The 25,484-nt window shown below is 37.8% G+C and overlaps 1 protein-coding gene across 2 annotated transcripts in view; it reads right to left on the bottom strand.

Moving 5' to 3' along the window:
• arid3a (AT-rich interactive domain 3A) overlaps positions 1-25,484 on the bottom strand; it is an 80,538-nt gene that overhangs the window by 18,294 nt on the left and 36,760 nt on the right. For both annotated transcript variants that reach the window (XM_007560556.2, XM_007560554.2), the window contains exons 2-3: positions 24,637-25,266; positions 23,304-23,586 (exon numbers count right to left, since the gene is read on the bottom strand). In XM_007560556.2, the coding sequence (XP_007560618.1) occupies positions 23,304-23,586; positions 24,637-24,962 (609 nt within the window). In that variant the 5' untranslated portion in view covers positions 24,963-25,266. The remainder of the gene's footprint in view (positions 1-23,303; positions 23,587-24,636; positions 25,267-25,484) is intronic.

Below are 25,484 nucleotides of genomic sequence, written 5' to 3' on the forward strand. Positions count from 1 at the left end.
TCCATTTGTCCTCCGTCTCCTATCAGCTTCGCTCTCTTTGTCTCCGGCCCTCTCTTAGTCCCAGGTATATAATCCCTGTGTACATTACAACCCCACCAGTACCACCACAGTTACCACCCACCAACACCAGTTTTATCAGGCGGACGCGGGCGTGGCTGCTGTAGGTTTTCCATGTCTCTGTAGTAAGTGAGCTGAGACGGGGGGATTTAAGCTCTACTTGTCAGATATACAATAAGAAACTAGATAAATGACAAGAAACTGGGCCGACTGGTAACGCACGGTCCACACACCTTGATCAGAATGAAAAGAAAAAAAAAACAGCTCTGCACTTTTAACCTTTACTTCACAAAAACAAAGATAAAGACTCTAAATCATATGATCTGGTGAGAAGTTAAATAGATCAACTCAAAATTACCACCAACAGCAGATATGTGTTATGATGACAGAGCAAAGTTAATCCAGCCAGACTTCAGATTTCACAACTTCTGATAAATAATCATTTGGTGTCTGTTGTCTGATAGTTTGGGAGCGTATGTAGGTCAGCGACTGAACGTCTGCAGATAAATTATAAACAGGCCTTATTCTGCAAACAATCAGTAACCAAAGAGCAGCCTTTACGGCCTCAAAGGCAGCAGCAGTAGGTAACAAAATGTGTGTGTGTGTGTGTGTGTGTGTGTGTGCGTGTGTGTGTGTGTGTGTGTGTGTGTGAGAGCGAGGGAGTTTGGGGGAGGGTCAGTCAGCCCATTAATGCAAATGGCTGTCAGTGGTGCTGGCGGTAGTGTCACGTAGCACACAATGGAGCCTCTGCAGCTGAAAACCAAAGCCGAGAGAAGACCCCGGTATCACCTACATGCTCCCTCACACCTGGCTCTTACAAAGGCCCACATCCACAGTCATGAGTCTGTTTAGGTTTCTCATTGCTCATTTACAAGTCTGACCTACATTCTGCTGCTTTTAAAAGGGGATAAATCTTTGTAGTTTCCCAGCAGCTAAAAAGGTTTAAAGAGTTGTACCAGCAGAGCTAATGATTATCAAACTAGAAATGCAATTAAAGGTGGAGTTTAAAGAAGTCGGCCTTATGTGGAGCTATGTTCACTCTACCAGAAAAAGTATAGGAGACACCTCAGAAGACTGAGTTTCAAACAGCTTTAAGAAGGTATTTATAATAAACTAAAACTATCGTGAATGATTAATCTTATAATGTTTGTTTTTCCATCTGGACGCAGATATTTTATCCGCAACAGGTTTGTTGGTTCCTGTTGTCACAAGCTTCCAAAATTCAAGTTAGCATATTTAAATATCATTTTACTTTATTCTATTTTTAGTTTTTAATCTTGTCCTCGTGAGGATGTTGTTTTTTATGGGTTTTAATACCACCATGCCATTTTGAATTACAACTAACTTTTCAGCAAGTTATAAGATCTTATTTTGAGTCAGTAATTATTAAATATAGATTACAAGTACTAGGTTATTTAACTTATAATATGGGGAATATCTGCCAGTGCAACTAGTGCATTTTAATCTTTATTCAGAAATTAATTATGCAATGCAAGCTCCTATGTCTTACAACTAGAAACTAGACAAAAATTGTTGGTAAGATTTGGTGATTTTGCAGTTGAACGGCATTATATTTGTAGCCAATTTCATTGACCGACTGCAGAAAAACATCTGATTCAGTAATGGCACGGAGATAACCCCTCCGTCCACCGTGTCCGCTCGTCCTCTACCTGAAAGGAGACGCTTAAAACGCAGCGATCAGATCACCTTTCACCCAATACACTGAGAGCAGTTTCAAAACATCCTATTAATCCACGTCCTTCAGGTGATTCTCTCTTAGGAAAGAGCTCAGTATGAACTTGTTTTCTTCATTCGGCCCCGCCTGAGTGGAATGGAAAAAATGCCGCTGCCTGTCGCCATAGGTTGTGTTTAGGCGTGACTGAATCAGATTAAGTTCACTAACCGGTCAGGTTAAGAGGAAAAGGAATAAAAAATAAAAGTAGATGATGATAGATGGGTGTGTCCCATTGAGCAGATAACTTTGACAGTGGAGAAATGAGAGCGACGGGGGTGAGGTGAACACATGATCAGCCGTATTCAAACGCTGCATTGTTCCAGGCTGGAGCCCCTTTGCAACTGTCATTAATGTACAGAGCAAACACAACTGGTCAGACAGGATCGCTTCACCAAAATAATCTTTTTTTTTTTTTTTTTTTACAGGATTGTGCAGAGATGTTTACGACCCAAAGCAACATGCAGAGCCTGTGTGCTTCTCCATACAGTGAATAGACAGGTGCTTCACATAAAATAAATGTAAATGAATGAGGAACACATTAAGTTAGTTCTTTGTTACAAAATGTCCTTCAGTTTTTTTAATGCTTGAGTTTGTTTCCGCCATTTCTGCCTAACGGGGAAAGATTATTTTAATGCATTCACACTGACAAATATTTTCATATTCATATGAATCAGTTTGACTTTTTTCTGCTATTGCCAGTTGTGTGATATCTTGAACCAACTAATAAACTTTTTTTTTTTTTACGTATATTTAATGTAAATGTGTATGCATGTATGTGGACAGTAGATATGCTTCTTTTTGTAGACTGCTTAGCCTCTTGGCTTCAGTCTATTCCTTTTTTGGTAAAATACTGGTTTGAAAAATAAAGTTCTTCAACAAATATCCAGCATTTCCTACGCTGGAAATTAACATTTTTATTTTGATCCAACCTCACCGATTAGTAAGAGACTATAAAGTTTATTGTTTGCTCTGAAAACAAATACATTTCTCGAGGCCTTCCTCTTTTCGCCCATTTTCTTCATTGTTCAGGACTTTGCATGCAGCACATTTTTCAATCAATGACCAGCTAGTTAAACAAAATAAGCAGAACTGCGACTGAACAGTCTGCCTGTGCATTTATGGTGGTTTCTTTGTTTTTTAGACAACAGAGTTTAAAGATAAATGCACATATAAATAAATGTTTCTCAACCAGATGGCTCCGTGGGTACTTCACTTCAAATAGGAATAACTCTGAACACAAAAGATGTCTGAGCCATGCGGAAAGTATGGATAAGAGATATTTCAAATGTTACGAGTCTAAAATGTTTATAAAATGTCAGCTGACAGGTTTAAGGAGGCTTGAAAAGCCCTGATTCTTCTTTTAGAGAAACAAAATTAACATTTGATATAAATGTTTAAAAGTTTCTTGGTAGATTTATTTCAACAGACGACGTCAAATTTGTATTTTACAGCAATTATAATACAGAAAATTTACTTCCGCAGAGCTATTTTAATAACACATAAGACTGAATTAAAGGAAATGTTGCACATTTCACAGTTTCCCAGCAGTTGATGACCGACACCCTTCACAAGAAGGTTAAGCCACAAAATGCCATAGTTAAGGAAGTTACTGTGATGTGTTCAAGAATATTAATGGAAAGTTGAATAATTGATTATTTTATTCTGATGATTTATTGATTAACTGGATTTAAAAAATGGGAAAATTCTGCAGATTTTTAAATTCAATATTATAAATACTTTAAAAGATGCAAATAAATTATTCAGTTCCTTTTATAAATCAGAAAATAAACATTTTAGTGCCTAACATGCAAAAGTGTGGAGTTTATTTACTCTATGCTTGATTGTTTATAGCAAAGGAAGCATCAAACTTCTAACATCAACATGTGAACAGTTCAGTTCTTTCTGCTCAGCTTATCAATAATCAATTTTTTGATTAACCAATTAATAATTTAATACCAAAAGTGCTTAATAGATTTTTTTAAACAAAATTTGAAGCTAAAACTCCCACTTAAGGATTTCTAGGTAACACATATTTGCAGAAAACAAGTTTTTAAATCTACTTAAACACAAATTGCATCTATTTTTGCACAGTTTTGGTTTAATTACTGCTCTATGTGTGTTGTTTTTTAGCAAATGGATAGTTTTGAGTCTGTATGTTCAGTTAATGATTAATTAATTACCAAATTACTTGGCAATTATTTCAGTAATTAACTAATCCAAATAATTGTAAAAATAACATTTGTGTGTTTTGGTTGGTTGATGTCTGATGAGGATGGATCACCTTAACAAAAAGCTGAAATCCACAATAATTAACAGAAAAAAATTATATCTCTCTCTGTGTAATCGTTTATGAAATATGTGAGTTTTACTTTTAGCACAGAATTACTGAAATAAATCAACTTTTAAGCTAATTTATTGCATTTTAGCTGTGAAAAGTAGCTAAAAAAACAACGTAAATGGCTTCCATAAGCCACCACTTTTAACGAATCCGTCTTCATCTTCTTCAAGCCTGTTGCCTGGGTCCCATCCCCCCCAAACAGAAACACAATTAACAGGAAAACCAGAGCTGCCACACTTCTGGGGCTCTGAATATTGCTTTATCGACCAGGCAGGACCGAAGACATCATAATCACAAGTGACCGGCTGACCCCGTGAATTAAACTACATCGACAGAGGAAGAAGAGCCAGCAGCTTTGTCAACACAAGCAGACTCCGCTTGCGACCGACTTTAACTGATGCCGCGTTATCAGCGACCAACATGTTTGCCCACAAAAATGGCAGAAAAGATAAGCAAGTAGGAAGAGAAGAGCAAGAATGAAACAGTTATAGCGCTTGATTAAAACCACAGGTTGGAATGTGCCAATGATGGCACAACACCAAACCAAACCAACAGATTCAGAAATAGCTCCGGGCAAACATTTCCTCCAGCTTGATAACAAACACGGTGCTGTGTATTGCCATTAAATTTCACAGCTTCTCTCTCACTTTAATTGGAGCAAAACATAAACGATAAAAATGCGTTATTTAAAAAAAAAAAAAGACACAAACGGAAGTGAAATAGGTGTGAAAACACCCCTTTCTTTGCAAAGTGAGATGTTGTAGGTCACACCTCAGTTTCTTCTAACTGAGCCCAAAGATTTCCAGGCCGGGATTTCAGAGTTGCATTCAAAAGCGTAGCGCCGGTGGTTATTTTCAGAGACAAGACTGTGTGAACTGTGTGTTGTTGCAACATTTCACCACATTTTAGTCAGGCTGTTTGGCTAAAACTAAAAACCAAAAAGCTAAATTTCTTCAAGAGCACTTGTATGTAAGGAAATAAATCGATACGAATATACAGGATGGGCCATAAGTTTCCATACACAGGAGAATGTGAAATGTATATTTCTTTTATATTTCAGATACCAAAAAGATGCGTTTGACAAAAGAGCAAAGAATTGAAATTATGCTGATGGCTGGATGAAACTTTAACAGAAAACATGGAACGAGCGTCACACACCACACCGCGGCAAAACTTATTTTCAAGTCTCAGAAAACTGGACATGTTGCAGATCAACCACAAAGTGAAGCAATTACAGAGTCCCACAAAAACAAAAACGGTTGCCCAATATAAAATGTTTATTTCTTCTATGTGTGGAAACTTATGGCCCTGAATATAGAGACAGAAATGTGATCAATATCAGTAGATATTCACCCAATAATTTCACTGATCTCCAGAACCGCACAGCATTCTGGGGGACGTAGGCTGTAGCCTCTCTCACACTCAGCTAAACATACATCTACGGAAAAATTAAGAGGCCACTTCAGTTTCTCTGATTTATCTCTTTATAGCTATATGTTTGAGTAAAATGAACATTGTTCTTTTATTCTATGAACTACTGACAGCACGTCTCTGAAATTACAAGCAGAAATTTAGTATTTATTTGCAGAAAATGAGAAATGGTCAAAATAAGGAAAAAGATGCAGCACTTTCAGACCTCAAATAATGCAGAGAAAACAAGTCCATATTAATTTAGAAACAACAGTACTAATGTTTTAACTCAGGAGGAGTTCAGAAACAAATATTTGGTGGAACAACCAGGAGGTTTTCAATGGGTTCAGTACAGTGAGCTCTTAGTTTTTACCAGAGGTGCATATATGTACAATAACCTGGGGTCAGTGATGCATAAAAGGTGCTTCATTATTGTGCGTTCTGTGCAAGTAACACACAGCTTCCTTATTTAATGTTTGTAATTTAAATATAAGTTTGAATACAAAAGTGATGGGTTGATATATGCCACTGCCGTGCACAAACCATCATTTTGCATGAAATGCAGAACTTTAACATAATAAACAGATTTTTGCTCAACGGATGTGTGAGTTAAATAAATTATTTTAAGTCTTCTTTCATCAGTGTGTTACATGTTGGATTCATGTTAATGTGTAATCAAAGAGAACTTTTGAATTACAAAAAAAACACAAATTAATCAGAAATTTTACGACTCCCTTGCAGTAAATCTGTGTAAGTTTTAAAGACCTCGTCTTTAAAACATCTAAAAATAAAATGCTTAATACATTGAACTTCAGTTCAAATTTATGTAAACAATGTTACATGCTAAAAACATTGTTTTGTACATATGTTTTCTAGAAACTCCGTCTTAGTTTGGACCTTTGTTGAAACACAGCAAAAATTAAAATTAAAGATTCCTCTCACACACAGAAACAAACATACGCGGAATTTCTGACTATAAACAAGAGAAACATTAAAAAAAAAAAAACATAATTCTCCACAACAAAGCATGCTGATGTACATCAGTGTTCACATATTTCTTATTATTTTAGCTATTGTTTCACCTGGGAATTAAAAACCATTTCTATTTCTGATGGTAAACTGTTCCAGATATAAAGATTTCTGAATGAGAAACAACATTCATTGAATTATGTTTTGTGTTTTGCAGGTTTGCAGTCTCCATTAACTTCATCTACTTTTACTTGCTTTTAAAAATCAAACTGCTTAATGCGCTTTTCTGAACATTTCAGTACCAGTCGTGCTAATAAATGTGGAGGAAAAAATGGTAAAAATGAACAGAGGATCACACGACTCTGAACCAGAACAGGCGCCTCTAAATGATTATAGACAGTCCATTCATTGGACAGGAATCAGGAAAAGCAGCCAGTTTTCCCAGAACCCTGAAAGTCTGATGTATGTTTCTAACCGCGCTGCTAATGAGAAGGATCACAATGATGGATGCCCAAACTGAGCGAGGCGAGGCTCAGCAGAAGGAGGGGAAGTGGGCGTAGCACCAATTTAAGATCACAGAGCGACGTGTGATACCACACACAGCAACAGTCACTCTGTGATAGATAGGGGCTAAAATGGAAGTACTTTATATAAAAAACGTTGATGTTATGGGCCTGTTCTTCCCCTGAAATGACTGAAATGTTCTGATCCAGATAATAATCTAATGAGACTGAGCGAAGCTGAAAGTATTTATTCAGCGCCACCGCAGATGATGTGATAACTTTGTCTGAATGCAGACAGATGGAGACGAAGATAAAGCAGATGAAGTTTCACAAGTTGTTTTAAACGACATTTGGATGCAAACAATGGTAGGAGAAAGTTTTAGTGTTGAGGGATGACGGACGGAGAGGCTAGCGGGTCTACCGGCGACCTTAAAAACATATCTGGCCCACCGAGCGTCGCGCAGGGCAGATAGCTGTCCGTGGGCCCCAGCAGAGAGGGAACTGCAGGGCCTCCAGACTACATGCAGACAGAAATATGACCCACAGCAACCTCTGGGTTTTTCTTTTCCACACAGCAGAGGAATCCATCTTCCTGTTTAAACATTTATGCATCTGACTTTTAGTGGAGTTTGAAACGTACACAGTGCGTCCGTGTTTGTAAGCAAGCCTGATCCTGTTTGTACAACGGCTCAGGGACTTCCACTGTGTTTACATGTTCCTTAAGCATGGTGGATCTTATTCACTGCAAACATGCATTTGTGTCCCTGCAGGTAATTCATGGGGTGCATTCACGGTTTCTCCACTTTAACTGAATTCCAGTCATGCGCAATCAGACTCTGACCTGAAAACGTGAGAATCGAAGTGAACTCTGTTGTGTTTTGACTGGAGATCGCGCCAAAACAGGAACTATAACGCAGGGCAATCTGGGTAAATAGTAAAATACAACCAAAATAAACGCATGATTCTAGCAGTAGCAGGAGAAATGACTTGTGGTTTTTAATGACGACAAAAGTGAAATCCTACAATCGCTAAAATCTGACACCACTATTTTTGTTTACATTTGGTGAAGGCAGAAGTTCTGCTCTGTGTTTATTTTGGAGGTTTTTGTGTTGTTTACTTCAGTAGTTCTTGGTGCAGCACCACCACAGGCGAGGAGGGGAACACGTTTTTCAAAGGATCTGGTTCAGCCTCACCAGCTCGGTTTAGTCCACTTTAATCCAACTCTATAGTTTGTTTTCCTGGAAAGTCTGGTTAGTTTGGGGAGGTGTGAACTGAAAACCTCGGTCTCGATTCTATTAAAGTGAATTCTGGCGCGGCTTGAATAAACTTGTGAATGGCACGGAGACTGGCGACTGCTCCAAAAGCAGGAAGTGCATCGTAATGCAAAGCATTCTGGGTAAATGCAACTAAAACAAGTGTGTGAAATGGCTCACAGTCTTTTACCGACGACAAAAGTGAAATCCTACAACTGCTGCCACTCTATTTTTGTTGACATTTCATGAAGATGGAAGATGCGCTCAGAGTCTTCTTCAGAGGTTTTTGGTGCTGCAGTGATAGCGCCACCACAGGCGAGGAGGGAAAAAGGCTTTTCAAAGTGTTTGGTTTGTTTGACACAGTGCACCAGCTGAAAATGTACAAAATATTGCAATTTTGGTCCAAAATCAAACCCAGTCTACCGCACTATCAGATGGAAAACAGCCTTGGACAACATGTTTAATTAGATCTGGAAAACAGGTTTTATTAAGGTAACCTTCATGAATTATCTTGAGGGAGAAGCGCCTATTATCAGTTCTTACTGGTGAGATATCAGGAGAGACTATTTGTATCCGAGCCATTAACAAAGCCCAACAGCCCGACTTCCTGCTTCGTCCACACAATCATGTAAGGTTTCTTATTATCATAGAGACAAGACAGAGGAGCCAGAGTGATGTCACTGGGGCCAAATGTGACAATTATTGATCAAGGCACCAACCGAAGCTTTTACAACACAAAAAGGTGCCCTGCTTCGAGGCGACCTATTGACTCCTCGGACTATTACAGACGCATTTCAAAACACGTATATCTATTTTTCAGCTGCTCTTCACTCTTGGACAAAGAGCAACTCAGACCTTGAAAATGTGTCGCCGAATCCCTTTATCAATCTTTGACCTATTTCTTAATTGATTCCTTCAAGAAAGAAAGCTTTCAACGCTTGCTACCTTTTCAGGGGAATATGAATGTAAAAGCACAAAAAGAACAGCTTTTGTTCACATAAATGGTTACCACTGGGTCTTTGTGAGAGGGGATGTCACTTAGGGATTTGTTTATCGATAACTTGAACTGTCTCTTTCTTGTCTGTGTCTGAGTAACACACAAAGGACTCATTTAGAAATTTAAAACAGTAAAAAAGAGAGATGAAGAAAGAAGTCAAATATTTGCTGCAGAGAGACATAAAATCTACACATCCTGTTTAAAGTGACAGACTACTATAAATGATTTTAAAAGGGTTTTAAACCCTAAAAACATAAAACAGTTCAACATGTTGTTTTGCTACAGAGTGGTAGCCTCACCAAGCGAGACAGTCACAGTTGATCTGTTGGTTAAAAAGTTGAATTTGTGGGTAGAGTAGAGATTGTGCAACCAGAACCACAAGATTTAAAGAAATAATAATTACCGAAAATATGTAACTTCATCTGCATTGATAAGACCAGAAACCCTAATGCAGTGGAGTCCCACCTAGCCACAGTTCAGTGGAAAGTAACTGATTTATTCACTATCTTTCATAAAGTGTGTGTAAAAAAATTCAAAAGTAAATGAGCTTGAGAAGTTGAAATACCCAGGGACAATTAGCCTGGCAAAAACTAACTTCTTGCTCAACGCTTTTCTTCGTATTGAGAAACAATAGGCAGCTGGAGGTGTGGACTCTGTTGACTTTTTAAATTTTACCTAATTTAATTCGATGATATGAAGATTATTGTAAACAACCGCCGCACTGTAAAGAGAGAAGAGCTGCGCCAAACAAGATGGCTGTTAATTTAATATTTGAAAATGTGGCTAACACTGATTGAAACTATAGACTTAAATTCTACAGGAGAAATCAAGCTCAATGGGAGAAATGGGGCGATGAGAATTGAGCGGGATTGCAATGACCAGGTGAAGATGCAACGCAACTCGACTATTGGTTAGTGTTAGCAAAGCTGCCAATCCAGAAGCGCCATTTTTAGTTGTTGGTTGTGCTCTGCATGTGTCAAAACCATCATATTTTTCAGTAGCGTAAAAATATAGAATATAAAATACAGAAAGATATAGATAATTTCATTCCAAAGAACGAATGCAGATCACTAAAAACTTTGAGAAAGTTTGCGTTGTGATGACATAAAGGGCAGAGTACCCTGAAAACGACAAAATGGGAAACAGAACTATATATGTTGTCAAGATAAAATCCTGAACAGTTTTAAATATCAGTATGTTTTGACCCTAATCATAAGGTATCAGTATCAAATATGGTCTAATCATATTTGTTTCACAATGAGATTGTTTCACAATGAGATTGTTCTGTAATTGGGCTGAATCTGACCAAAACAATCTTTGGCGTCACTCGCAGAGGGATGTGGACAAGAGACGTCCTCACAATCTGATAACTTCTTATCGTTTCCTGAAGCTTTGAGCATAAGAGGAAGCCTGAGAAAAAGTCTCACCGCTCAACAGAGAGAGAGAAAGAAAGAGACAGGATGAAGGCGCTAACTCCGGCCTTTACACAATCTTTGTTTACATTCCTTCCCCAGCCCCCCTCTCCTGGTCCATATTGAGTGCCTGCCAATTTCCAGAATCCCCATGGCTGTACAGTTTCTGACATCAGCCCCATGCAGCATGCTCGGGCTTGGACTCGTTTCAAATGCTCTGCGGTGCTTCACAGTTAAAATGAGCGTTTACTACTTGCTCTACTTGGCTGCGAGTCAAAGCGCTGTGCCAAGTGAGGGACATTTTCTTGTTGCCTCAGTCGCACTTTGTGTTTTCCCTCTGCTCCTTTCCCTTTAAAACAGGAAGACTTTCAGAGGTCTTTCCATGATAACTCGCTCCGTTTTTTTAACCCTCTCTCAGACAGGACCAATAAAACCATGTCCTGTCTTTTAATTAAACTGGAGTTCCTCCAGAAATCTAATGAAAAAGCCCCTCACTGATGAATAATGCAGACTGATATGAGCCACCAGGGCTCCAGATGATGCGCTTTATAAACGGCTAGGAGAAAAAACTGAGGTATATTTGGAAAAGAAAAAACTAAATGCTGGATTAAAAAAAATAACTACATGTTCTGGTTGGTTTAATAATAAGATGTTCTCACGTTATGCTCATTTTTACTACTTTCCATAGCAGATCTGACAACTTTAACAGTTGGGGAGAAACTTACCATTACTAAAACAACAGATTACGTAGATTATCTCTCTAAATTGTAATCTTAATTCAAACCCATCCCACTGAAGTTATAAAGAAGTTAATTTAAAACCTTGAAGCAGAGATAAAATATAAGACTCTAAGGGAGATAAATGCACGTTAGTTATAACAAGAAAAATTAACAAATAATGTTGGAGAATTTGGATACAATATAAATTCTACATTAGAAAATTAATTTTTTTATTTCAAACATGAGATAAAATTTAGTTTGGCCTTTTTAGCACCATCTCTGGGTTTCAGGATGCACTAATACCGTCTTTATTTTTGGGTTTTATTGGTTCTGGTTCATTGAACATAAACTAAAACCATATATAAACTAGTGAAATATCAGTTTCTCTTTATTATCTTACAATCTAACTAATCTTTTTGTGTCATTTTATTTTAATATTTGGTTTTATTTTTTTATCCTTTAATCCTTTTGTACTTTATCATATTAGCAAAATTGGTAAAGATTTAATCACAAATATGACATTTTACTCAGTTACTGGTGGATTTGTCAACATTGTGATGATCTTATTCTTGCAGGTAGAATTTTATGTCTACATATATTTATTTTTATTACGATCATTTCATTTTATTGCAAACTTTGTAAAAAGATGCAAAAATTTAATTTTAAGACTAAAAAAGACTTAATTTTTTTTTTATAAAAAGCGTATGTACTTCAACAATTAGATAAATTGTAAATCCAAAACATTTTCAATCTTAAAAGACTAACTAAACTGCAAAATTTAAATAACTAAATAAGCAAAAATAATTAAATATAAGTGTTTACTAATAGCCCATTTTTTGACAATACTAACAAATAAACCAAAACAAAATTATAAATTTTGTATAATTTCTGTTTGTATTTTATTTATTTTCTTTTTAGTTGTCTAAAACAAACACCTATTTATGGAAATAATTGCTGGTGTTTGTTTTATTTTTGGTTTTTGTTTTGTCATTTATTGGTTTGTGTTTATTCTCCATATTACTGTCTCAAGTATGACCTGAATGTCTACATATATGTTGGTCATTGTTGTGTTAAATAATCAAAATAAAAATAAATAAATAAATAAATTTTATCTATTTTTTCAGCCAGCTGACAAGCAGTGGGCATTAATATGTGGAAAAGAGGCGATATTGTGCTAATTTATCTCAGTAAAAGACATTTTTGCAGCATGCTAGCAAAGCACAGCGTACTCTCTGGATATTTAAGTCTCTTTTTAGGTTGTAATAACGTTATAAAATGAGAATTGCTCCTAAAAGACCAAAGAAAACCCAGCAAAATAAAAAGAACTCATAAACACGGATCAAAAGGCTCCCCTATCGTGGATTATAAACTCAACATGCACTTATCAGACAGCTGTATCAGCGGAAACCTGATGGGCAATCCCAGTAAGTGTCGCTCCCAATTGGCTCTTATTCCTGCTGCACTTCCTGTAGTCCCTAACAGCCCCCTGCCCCGGCTCCCTGTGTGTGTGTGTGTGTGTGTGTGTGTGTGTGGGAGGGTCGGAGCAATTTAATGTTTAATGCCAACCCCCTCCCTCCATTTCGACTGATCATGGTGAGTGCCATGAATTTTTAAAGACATCCCTACTTTACTGTCCATCTGGGCTCCATCTGTGTCCAGCTGCTGGTGTTTAAAGCAGACAGAGACATGGAAACTTCAAAGGCTCCAGTGGCCCCTGGATGGCTTCTGGCCTGAAGAAGATATTGTTTATACAGGGGAGCAGGGCGAGGTATTTAGCCATGGAGACACAGCAGCACTGAGCGGGATTATCAAACCTGCACATCCAGAAACGTTCAGAGCGTTTAGAGGCGAAATTAATCGAGCATTTGAAGCGCTGATGTTGGTAAAGTTAAAGTGAAAAGCCTTGTGGTATTAGGTTTTGATTACTGTATTCTTTCTCTAATTTAAATTAGGGATGCAACAATCCAGTTTTTTCACTTTTGATACCGATACAAATATCTGAGGTTTAATATCGATCCAATACAGAAAAAACATTTATTTGGTAGCTCTGCACCTACAGCACAATTAAATACACCAACAAACCTGGTCAAACCTGTACAAATTAATTTGTTCAGTCAGTGAAACAGCAAGTGTAAAATAAATAATAAATAATAAAGAAACTGAAGCTGCAACAAACCCATCAAATTATGTAAAATAAAAAATAAAGCATGAGGTCACCCAGAGTACAAAACATAGAGTTAGACTGAATAGATCGGCCACTGTGGGTCAGATATTAATATCAAATTAGTGCATCTCTAATTTAAAGAGACAGCGGGCAAAATATGCATCAATCATCAGCCCTTTCCCATTAAAAATATTTTATTAAAACTACCACTGCAAAATCTTACCATTTACTTTAGGTCTGGTTTAAAGTGCAAATGTCCAAGTACACTTGAAGTAAGACAAACCTAAATTACAAATAACGTTTCAGGAAAATGGTTTTACAACAAATGATTTCAATTATTCACTTATTTTTGTTTGTCTTCAGTTGTATGTGTGAGAGTTATTTGGACGGTGATTTTTATCCCAGGAAAATTTTGAAATTTACTTATTGAGACAAATTCAGTATCTAGTTTAAAAACATAAAAATTTGTTTTTTTTTTAAATAGTTTCCCTCTGTGTTTTTGTTTGTTAAGGGTAAGACAGAAAGAAGAGATTAAATCTTACCGTTTTGATACAACAAACAAACTAAAACTAAGAAAGTTTTGAAACTTTTAATACCTTAATAGGCTTCATATTGGTGACAGACTGAGAAAAAATGGATGCAAGAATAATGAAAATTATTAATGAAGTTTATAAAGTTGCATTGTTGGCTTTGTGCAACTCTAATATGCATGGAAATTTCTATAGATATCCCAGAGCCAGATGTCTATAGAGAGTTCAAATACCAAGAAGGGCTATAAGTGGTATCAAGCTCATATCACTGAAATAAACGCCACCAGACACTCAAATCAGTTTCATTTACAGATTAATCCAACAGCATGGCATAATTTGATATCTGTATAAAGCTCTGCCCTTTATTTAATTCTCTCTGCTTCCTGTCCTGGCCAGATATGACGGCGCTGGCAAAGGGCCTTGAATATTTTTGATTAATTCACTTAAAGCCACAGTGTAATCAGACTTGGAGCAGCCGGCACCTCTTGGCTTAATTTAGTCTGACATGTCAGCAGAGAGCGGAGGAAGGTGTCTGGATGATCCTCCAGGAATGCAGGTTGGGATTTGCCAATATGTCTTTGCAGCACACTGCCTGGAGGCGAAACGTCAACTACAAATTTGTTGGGATTGGTTGCAGTTTTTTTTTTCCCCTGCAGCGCACCGTGCATGTAGAAAGAAAGAGAAAAACATTTTTTAACAACTTGTAAATTAAGAACGTCGTATATTATTTGGGTTTTACTTCGTCTCACTCAGTCTGCAGCATAATTCAGACTTTATGGGCTCTTCATATGTCATAAGCAATCTGCACACGTCAGTTTACAGTTTGGAGAAGCCATGACTGCTCAGGACTGATAGAGGCATGCAACGTTTCTGCTGAGGATCTGAGGTTCCTAGTGGCCACATTATCACCCTCCATCAAGCACATTCCTGCAGCCTCCACCCACCTGCTCAAAATAAACTGTACCGCCTTAAAACCCCTTCCTCCCCAGACATCCGGAAAACTACTTAGCAACATGATTACGCTGCAAATTGTTAGTAAAAAACATTAAAATGTTTGCTGTGTGGCCATAAAATGAGAGCAGAAAAAGACACTCCGTTTATAAATAATTAAAAAAAAAAAAAACTTACTTGTGACTAAAACATGTCAACAGATTAAGTTTCAAACAATGTGAGTAGCTTTTTGTTGACTTGTACCTTCAGGCGACGGTGAGATAATGAAATCCGATCAGACAAAGAAACTGACCCGTGGATGTGAGCGAGGGAGTTATGGCGCTTTCAGTTCATGTTAACATTTCTCAGATTTGAACAGAAACCCAAAAGACTTATAAATAGCTGCGAACATGATGGACTGGCTTTGACCTTTGGGTTTTTGCAAAACCAAAGAGTAATTATGTTTTTTATTAAAATCTCAGAAACCATAAATAAAAACTCTACCTAAAAGTTTATGAACAAACCAAACCTCTAATATCCATCCATCCATCCATCCATTTTCTGAACACCCTTGTCCCTCAGTGGGGTCGGGAGGGGTGCTGGTGCCTATCTCCAGCTAACGTTCCGGGCGAGAGGCGGGGTACATCCTGGACAGGTCGCCAGTCTGTCGCAGTCTAATATGATTCTATTAAACATCTTTTGTTTAAAAAAATGAGTAATACAACAAAAAAAAATATTTTGTAATTTTTTTAACTTTTTTTTTAACGATTAGCTCAATTACTTTAGTTCTCATTTCGTCTTTTTATAAACTTTTGTTATGATAAGGACAATTATTTTCTATTAGTTTTGGAAACTGTTCAGCTGGAAGGATATTTCTTTCTCTTCTACTTTCAAAACAATTGTAAAGTAAAGAGGAGCGTCAAAAGCAAATGAAGTGGATTAGCAGTGGAACGTCATCTGTGCTGCCTGGATTTTGAGCATTTGGCATGTCCTGATGCTGAGACAGCAACTTCAGTCAGAGGTGTTTTCAGATTCAATGCAAGATTGTCTTCTACTGGAGATCCTTCCTGCCCGTTGCATTTTTGTCACAAAATGAAGCTTAGTTTATCAATTTTCAATTAGGAATCGGTTGTAGATTTAAATTTTGTACTAACCAACAAAAGAGAATCTTCAGTTTTCAAAAAATATTTTGTAAAAAGAACGGATAAAAAAAGTATTTAACAACAAATTTGACGTTTGTAAAGTCCACGACTGGAATAATCCAGTGTTGCTGCATGCAATGACCCAAATTGATTTGACGTTTCTCCCAAAAGAGTCTGACTTTGCATTCAGAAGTGTGACCTGAAACTGTGTTACGAAAACAAGAGACACAGACATAAACACTGTGAAGCAACACTGTCAAGTTTTACAGGCACAAACCCGACTCAGAAGACCAGCAGACTCATGTTTTTAAGCTACCAGGTGCATTGTCAAGTACAGTTTGGGAGAAAATAGCTGATGAAAAGCTAACATTTGTGTTTCTACTATCAAGCACAGCACAGTTTAACAGATCAGACATCAACTTTTCATGTTTTGTCTCGTTAGAACCACAAACTTCTGTTTTTTTATTTATTGGAATTTCATGTGAAAGACGAGCGTAGGCATAATCGTTTGACTTACGAAATCAGCTTTAAAAATGAACAGAAAGTGTTGCATGTATTTGTGTTGAACCTCTCTACTCTGATCTGATCTGATCAAAATTAAATCAAGCACAAACATTTGCCTGCAGAGGCAGAGTTCACCTGTCTACAACTTAATCTCCTCACACAGGCAGCAGTTCTCTGAAGTCTTCAGAGGTTTTCATAGATTAGCATCATAAAGACCAAAAACACAAGAACACAGCTTTGGGGAGACTTAGGTACAGTTTACTTACAAAATAAAGTCCAAACTAGGCCTACAACGAACAATTAATTTAGAAAATAAATAATGTATTACTTAAAATGCAATAACATAGCTTTCCTTTGGTGTATACTTGGTCATTTGTAGATTAATTGATTATTTTTCACACTAACTGATTAATAACTGGGTATATTATGATGCATAATAGGAGGGATTGTTTCTGCTTTGGCAGAATTTGAACTTGGTGACCCCAAAACTAAGACATTTGAGTTCTGGATAGAACATATTCACAAACATAATGTTTTTTCTTTATCTTAAGTGCAAAATGTTTAATTTTCTGTAAAGTTTTGGCTTAATTACTGCTCTGACTATGTTGTTCTTCCAGTAAATGGTCTCTTTTTGAGTCTGTACACTCCAGTTAACAATCAACTGACTATTAATTTAGTTGATGATTATTTCAACAATTGATTAATCACTACTAATCTGATTAATCAGTTCAGTCCTAGTACATAATTATGGAGCATTATGGACTCTCAGGAGCTTTGTAGATTCTTTTTAACTTTTTTGTTGTTTACAAAGAGAAAAGTGTCGATGTTGACGTTAATCCACGTAATGATGGAGAATTTTTCAACACTTAATCCAACTTTAGAAAGAGAGAACCTACCAAAATATGGACATCCACCAAAAATGACCAAGCAGAGGATTATTTAAAAGAAGTAGACTAACATCTCAGATGGGAGAATCTGCTCACTATTAGAAGTCCATTTAAAAAAAATTGCCCTTTATTTATGGGAGACTTTTTTCAGACCACACATTTTCAGTTAGAAAGCAGGACTTCACGTCTTTCTTCTCAAAACTTGTAATGCTTGTACTCAAAACTTTTGCTCTCTTTCAAATATTCACTGTGATTTCTCAAACCTTTCTCTTCACACTCAAAACTTGTCCCTGCTCGGATCAAATCCCCGCTAGCAAACCTCTCTGCTAGCTTGAGAATCATTTTCTGCTTGGAACAAAAAAGTACTGTTGTCTGGCAACCTCTCAGCCAATAGAATGAAAGTGTTCTACTGGTTTGTTTCCTTCTAGTGGGTGTGCCTGTGTAGCTACTATTGATTGTAACAACTTGCACCACCCACTGGATGTTTTTTTTTTCTCTCCAGCAGATACAGTGAAGCATAAAATCCCAGGAAAAAGGCTGTAACCTGAACAAATGAGATGACGTTTACTTTCCAAAGCACTGCAAGCTGGATATGTTTGGACTAAAACACTCGTTTGTGAAGGTAAAGGGTTACCAGAGCGAAAGGTTGAGCAGTCGACTGACTTCTGAATAACGGGTCAAACTCCTGAGCCACAAAGATACAAAAACGCACTTGTTTTTATTAATGATAAAAGTAGCGCTGCCCACTCAGCACTTTTCCACGTCTGCATCAGTCATTGAAAACTGAAGGCAGAACCTTTTTAGATGATAGCTGTTATATAATTACTTTTATTGCACTGTTTTTCTGGTGCAGACGATTACCGTGTGTTCGCTGCTTCACACATAACAGCAGCTACAAATTTTCTGCTTCATCACTTTTGATATTTCACAACAACCAAGACCAGGCAGAGTCGTGAGATATAATAATAATAAAAAAAAACTGCAAGATGATGGTTTATATATCTACCAATAAAAGGCAATGAAGAAACCACAAATGTAAGGTTGAGAAGAAAAAGAAGAAGCTAAATAAATATGCAATCTAGGGTATACAAAGCAAGACAGTTTGAATTATCAGGAGGCAGTTATTATAACAGGCTATAACTGCAATTACAGCTTATTGCTATAATCATCCAAGGCCAGAAATAGCAATGTCTTTCTAAAATACTGGATTGTTTTTCTTTCATGATCAATTTTCTCTTCATCTATGGTAAGATAAATACAATGCAGGCTTTAATTATCTATAGATTAATAAACAACCAACATGATTAGGTGTCAGAGCAAGCAAATCTAATCCACAGCCGAGTGACGCATGACGATAAAATTGCCCAGTATGTTGTACCTGCCACATGAAATCTGAGAATGCCCTGTCAGGGCACTCACACAGGGAGGGGTGGGTTATTTTCAGAAGCAGAGTATAGGTTTTAGGGGAGTTATATTCCACAGCCTGTAATTACAAAAAAAATAGGCCTTAAATTACAGAATCTATAGTTAGGGCTTGATAATGAAGGCTGCGTGCAACGTGGCCGAGATAATCCGCCTGCGACACGCGGACCGTGTCAGCGCTGAAAGAGTTGAGAAACGTCGGAGACGAGACCGGCCCGTTTCTCACACTGATGAGTGTGTTTTATGGTTGGAAATATTGCAACAGGCCATGATTGTGTTTGCATTTCAGTGGCGGCTTCCATTATGTAATAAGCTGCTGCGTAAAATGGTGGCTCAGTCCGTGCCACACAAACACATTTAAATATATACATATACAGCTCTGGAGGAAATTAAGAGACCACTTAAAATGATCAGTTTCTCTGAATTTACTTTTTTAGGTATACGTTTGTGTAAACTTAACATTGTTCTTTTATTTTATGAAGTACTGACAACATGTCTCTGATATTCCAAGCAAAAATTTAGTATTTATTTGCAGAAAATGAGAAATGGTCAAAATAATGAAAAAGATGCAGTGCTTTCAGACCTCAAATAATCATATACCTATAAAAAGTACAGAGAAAATGATAATTTTAAGTGGTCTTCTAATTTTTTCCAGAGCTGTATAAGCGTAGTTATATTGACCCTTTGCAAGTGACGTCACGCTTTCCAGGGCTCCGCCCACTCCGCCATGACGGACGTTAAAACAACCAACGCGCTCCTTTACAGCTAGTCTAAAACAGCCAGACTAATATCACTTTTATTTCGCTGATTTCACTTTAAAAATGGTATGAGGATGCTGCCGTATCGGCTGCACAAACCGACAAGGATGCAAACCAAACGTGTCATTTTACTGAATAACTTTCAACGAGGAAAGATGCGGGAGCGGCGATGGACAGCAGCCGTCAATCTAATGACTGTCAGCCCTCGGTGTAACCGCGGATTAGCAGCAAACACTTTTACAAGGTATGAAGATTAACGTTCATATACTTTATAAGTAAGTATGATTAGAAAGATATCAAAATTCGCTTTATGGAGAAGGTAAGTGTGTAACGTCAGTAACCATGGAGACAATTCCGCATTGTCATGTAGCCTAGCATGTACGGAAAAACTGGTTAGCATTAGTTTTTTTGTACGTTTTTAATATTGCTTCGGTGTAAGGGGAAACACTGTTTATGACATAGTGATATAAATCCTGTGGTCTGAATTCAGACAAAGCCGGTAATTCGATTAACATGTCAGGAGGGACAAGGTATGGGTCGGTTTGTAAGCTAGCTGTTTCTAGCTTCTGTAAATACCGCCGTCTGTGGGCCCCAACCAGGTGTGTTACGTTCACAGATAAATTAGCTCAACTTGAACAAGTAGAAACCATGAATAAACTGGCAAAAGCAACTTGGGGAAAACAATTTCCGTCGCTCTGTTCAATACTCCCGTCCCTCCCTTCCCACGTCCATCATGGCGCCTCGAATGATTACGTGACGTAATTGCAATGTGTGTCTCTCTCTCTCTCTTTCTCTCTCTCTCTCTCTCTCTCTCTCTATATATATATATATGAAAAACTGGCTTCAGCTCTGAAGTGGAGGCATGTTTACTAGATCTGTTTTATAAACTATAACCAAGGACACTAAAAAGTACATCTATAACTCCAATGATTGCTTTACACTGCAAAGGTCAGCCTCCTGATAAGACTTTATGCAGTTTCCAGAGGAAAAAAATTGATTCCGTTCCAGTTCATATCATATTTATAAAACAGTGGAAGTTTTTTTTGTATCTGAACTGAGGTTAGATTTCTGTTTTAACTGACAGCATGCAGTCTGATCTGAGCCGAGCCGCTGACAGACTTTGGTCTTCCCATGTAAACAGCCTGTCTTGTTTCACTCAGGCCTCCCTCATAATATCCAGCCGCCCACTGGCATGTTTACAGTAAACTCCTGCACGCTAAAGCAGTTAAAATGCTCCCTGACCGACCCTCCCCCACTTCCACTCTCGCCTCAATCTGCTCAACTCAGTCAGGAATAACGTTTAGACTCCACTCCTGGTGCAACTCAGTAGAAATTTATCTTTTTTAACGCTTATTCAATCCATTTTATTCTTTTTTTCAGTTTGTTTTTGAAGTGAATACAGTTTTGTTAAATCAAAAACTGAAAAAATGTATTACATTTTGAGGGGAATAATCGTTTTAGTCAGTATTAGGTTAGTTAAAGCCACATCTAAGCCTGTATTTAGTATCACAGTGAAAGAAAGAAGCTATCTTAATTTCAATGCTTAATCAATCTGTTTTATTCTGTTTTCAGTTTGTTTTTGAAGTAAACACAGGTTCAGCAATTAAGCAAAATGAAAAATTGTATAAAAATTTTCAGGGGAATACTAGCGTTAGTCAATATCAGTTTAGTTAAAGCTAAATCGAAGCCTAGAGTAAATATGTTGAAAAAGTAATTTGTTTAGACCAGGACCTTTAACGCAGGGTCAGGTGTTAACCAGGGTTAGCTTAGTTTTGGGCTTTTCACCACAGTTTAGTTTTATTTAGTTTTGACGGTGTGTTTGTATAATTTAGTTAGTTTTAATTAGTTTTTAGAGTGCATTTGCTAGTGTTTATTAGTTAAATATTGATTAGATTTAGTTTTGGTTCATTAGTCATAGCAGTAGTTTTAGTTTTTTGATCAATGAATTGTGATTATGTAGATTCAGTCATGAATATGATACAGAAGAAGCCATTTTCAAAAAATGTTCTCAATTATTTCTGAACAACCAACAGATTTTATTTGGAGTTTTATCCCAAGTTTTGTCATCGCCATTTTTGCAGATTAAAGATAGGAGGCATACAGAGTGCCAACAGCTGATGTAAACTGTTTGTGACAAATCAATATTAGCTCAAAATGCTAATAAACAGACTAATAAACATGAAAACAAAGGATATTGTATCTATAATTTCAGTATGTTTTAGTTAGTTTTATAAACACACAATATAGTTCGAGTTAGTTATAGTTTTCCTTCATTAATTACTGTTTTTATTTATCTCAGTTAAGGAAAACTCTGTGTCAGTTTCAGATTTTGCTAGTTTTAGTTAGCTGTAGTAACCTTGGTGATGACATGTGCTTTTTAGCTGTTGATTTCCCAGCCTGTTCAGATTACATCATGTGCAGCTGAGAGAGTCCGAGCAGGTTCAATGCGAGGAGAACGGAGGACAGTTGTGGCACATCTGCACATCCCTGGTGACTAAATACAGGCTTCCACCTTCACTCTGTTCAAAAGTGAACACAAAAATACTCCAAGATGGCGTCAAACTTCCTAATTCAACCTCCAATCTACTCCCGAACGAAACCGGTCTCTTCGTCCACGGCGTTACTGATCATTTTAAATAACATCTGCAGGTTTATCTCAGTGAGAAACCTGAAACCAACCGAATGCGGTGAATGAGCTGGAAAAATGTTGACGGGCCTCTCAGACGCAACGGTCTGTTGAGAGCTGAGAAGACGAGACAGACGGGAGACAAAGCGACGGATCGAAGTGGCATCCAGACCACGGAGAAACAGGCAATCTCCACCAACGGAAGAGGAAAAGAATAATCCTTCGATTTCTCACTAGAGAAACTTCAGATTGTCTGTATTTTGTTAATTAGTGGAGTTGTTTTGTTTGCTTCAGCTAATCCTTTGCAATAAGCAATAAATTAATTAATTGTGTGATAAATTAAAATCAATTTCTCCCGTCTTTTTCTCCTTTTACCAAAACCTGAACGACCAAACTCTTCAGTCTAATGCTTTAGTCTCAACTAGCCCCCTTATAAAAAGGACAATTTTGTTTGCAGAGACTTTATAATTCATTTTATTTGCTTTTTTTTGGTTGGTTTGTGTATTTATTTTGAATATTTCTTCCAGTTTTAGCGTTAAATGTTAGAAATTAAAGTTTAATCATCTTTGACTGGGAGTACTTCCATTATCATGTCATAACCATTATATTATTTCTAAATGGTGTCAAAAGAACAACATTATTGTTTATTGCAATAACTTCTGGGACAATTTATCATCCAGCAAAATAATAAATGTTGCTGGATGATTGCTAATTGCTAGTTTCATCAATTATTTTTATTGGATCTCATGTAATGTGAAATATAACTTAAACTAATTAAAATCTCCTTCTGCATATAGATTTATGTGCTTGATATTCAAACAACAGATGAGTTAAAGCTCAATCTCTGTAAACGACAACAACAAAAAACATTTGTTTGTGGAGGCAGCGTGTTTCTTCCCTCTGGTGTTGTGAGAAATAAAGATTTATCTGTAAAAAAACAGTCTCACCTGTCTGAACTGCTCCTCGTAGGTCCATTCCCCGTGGTCCTGCGCGCCCAGGTGGCTGTGTGGAGCGTGGGGAGGCATGATGGCGACGCGGGGCTCCTGCTCCACGTTGGGCCGGACCTTCAGCAGCTGGGAGTGCGGGTGCAGCTGGCGGTGGGGCAGCAGCAGGATGCCCTTCCCGGGAGCCACGGCGTCGTGGCCGGTCGGCAGCCCCTCCTCTGCCAGGTCGTCCTCAAAGTCTTCGTCCATGTCGCTTTCAAAGTCTCCCTCGTCCCATTTCCGTTTGCTGACGTGAGGAATAAAAAGGTAGAGTCACATTTTTAGGAGCTGGGCGAAATGGGCTAAAAATAAAATCTCAGAAATGTGTGAGCGTAATATTATCAGAATAAATTCAAAAATACTTTATTAATCCCAAAGGGAAATTAAATTTTGTTGTAACTCATTGATTTAGGTTCTTCAGAGTTATTGAAGATGGTGATGAATAAGAATAAGAAGAATAACGGATAGGAATGCAAATTAACTAGAAAAACAAGAAAAAATATATTTTACCAGAAAAAAGTTTAGTTACTAACATCTGACATGAGCAGCTCAGTTTGTTTGCTTCTTTTCTTCTAAATAGAAACATTTATTGCTCAATCCTTTCAAAGTCCTGGTATATTTGTGTAAAATATATTTAGGTATTTATTAAATATTAAGTATCTGTAAAATGAAGAAACTCAACATTCCTCATCTTAGATTTTTTATATATACATTTCGGTTTTCAAATAAAATGTCCACTTTATTCTCCTAACATTACAACGGTATTCTGGTAATATTATGACTTTATTCTTTTCATTAAAAAAAACCTCTTAGCCTGGTCCTAATATTCAGTCTATTCAGTATTTTAGAGTTGAAATAAACAGAAGACGTAAAACACGCTTGTGAAACAAGATGGTGGCCGTGGGCATGATGTCATCACTTACAAATGTGCAGAAAACTTTGATATTCCACTAATGTAAAAAAAAAATCTGCATTTTGCAATTGCGGTGTTTTGGTTAAATAGGAAACACAATTAAAATCACGTGAATAAGTCTGTTCTCGTGATAAATCGTCTTCCTGTCGTCTTCTTCGTCCTTTCCGCCAGTAGTAACATCCATCTGTTCATCTCATTACTTGTGTGATGTGAAAAAAAGTGTTTCCAATACTCTATTAAAACCAGAGTTTTTTCGGAATTGGCGTGTTTCCATTAAGGTCATTTATTTTAAATCCAATTTGCGAAATTTTATGGTCAGTGAAACACAGTCTCCAGGGAATCCCTAGTGAAAAACAATCCAGATTTTCTAATCGATGGACTTACATCTGCTCCTCCTCGTCAGAGCCCATCATGTCCTTGTAATGCTCCTCCCCTTCGTCGTTGTCGTCGTCTCGCTCCTCCTCGCCGCCGCTGCTGCGCTTCGACATGGGGCTGTCCGACACCCTCTGCAGCCCGGCGGCGGCGGCTCGCATGGCCGCCAGCGCCGCTATCTGCGCCTGCTCCCCCTCGGGGGCGGCGCTCTCCATGGGGTCGTCGCCGGCGCGGACCTGGGCGTGCTGGGCGATGGCCTGCTGCTGTAGCTGCTGCTCCATCAGAAGCTTGGCCCTCTGCTGCCTGTGCAGGTTCTCCATGACGGCCTGCAGCTTCATCTCCGGGGAAAGCGGCACTGTGTTCAGCGGCCTTCCTCCCCCCTCTGAACGAGCAACAACTTCGCTTCCAGTCAAGCGACGAGCGTCACACCTCTGTCCCAGAAGAAAGAGCGACTACGAAGCGTGCTGGTGACAAAGCACCTTTAAGACGTCGGGGATGAACAGGAAGGAGGTCTGAGACATGCAGTCGGAGGTCTCTGAAGCCTCTCGCTTGTTTCAAAGCCGGGGGCAGAGCTGAGCTGTCGAGGCACAAGCAGTGGCACTGGAGGCGGGGGTACAAAGCTCCGCAGACGAAGTCGGTTACCTGAGGGGCAGAAAAAAGGGCAAAGTGTCAAAATGTTCCTGCACTACTTTCTGTTTACATCAGCAGCATGAGGGGAAAGACGCATGATGATATCTTCAGTTCAGAAACTAAACCTCTTTCTCCGTCCTCCAGCTTACAGGTGAACGGGTTTCGTGTTTTTTATTGATTTATGAGGCGATTATTGTAATAATTGCCAACTCATTTAGTATATTAATCGA

This window comes from Poecilia formosa, unplaced genomic scaffold (genome assembly GCF_000485575.1).
Source record: "Poecilia formosa unplaced genomic scaffold, Poecilia_formosa-5.1.2 Scaffold116, whole genome shotgun sequence".
Lineage (NCBI taxonomy): Eukaryota > Metazoa > Chordata > Actinopteri > Cyprinodontiformes > Poeciliidae > Poecilia > Poecilia formosa.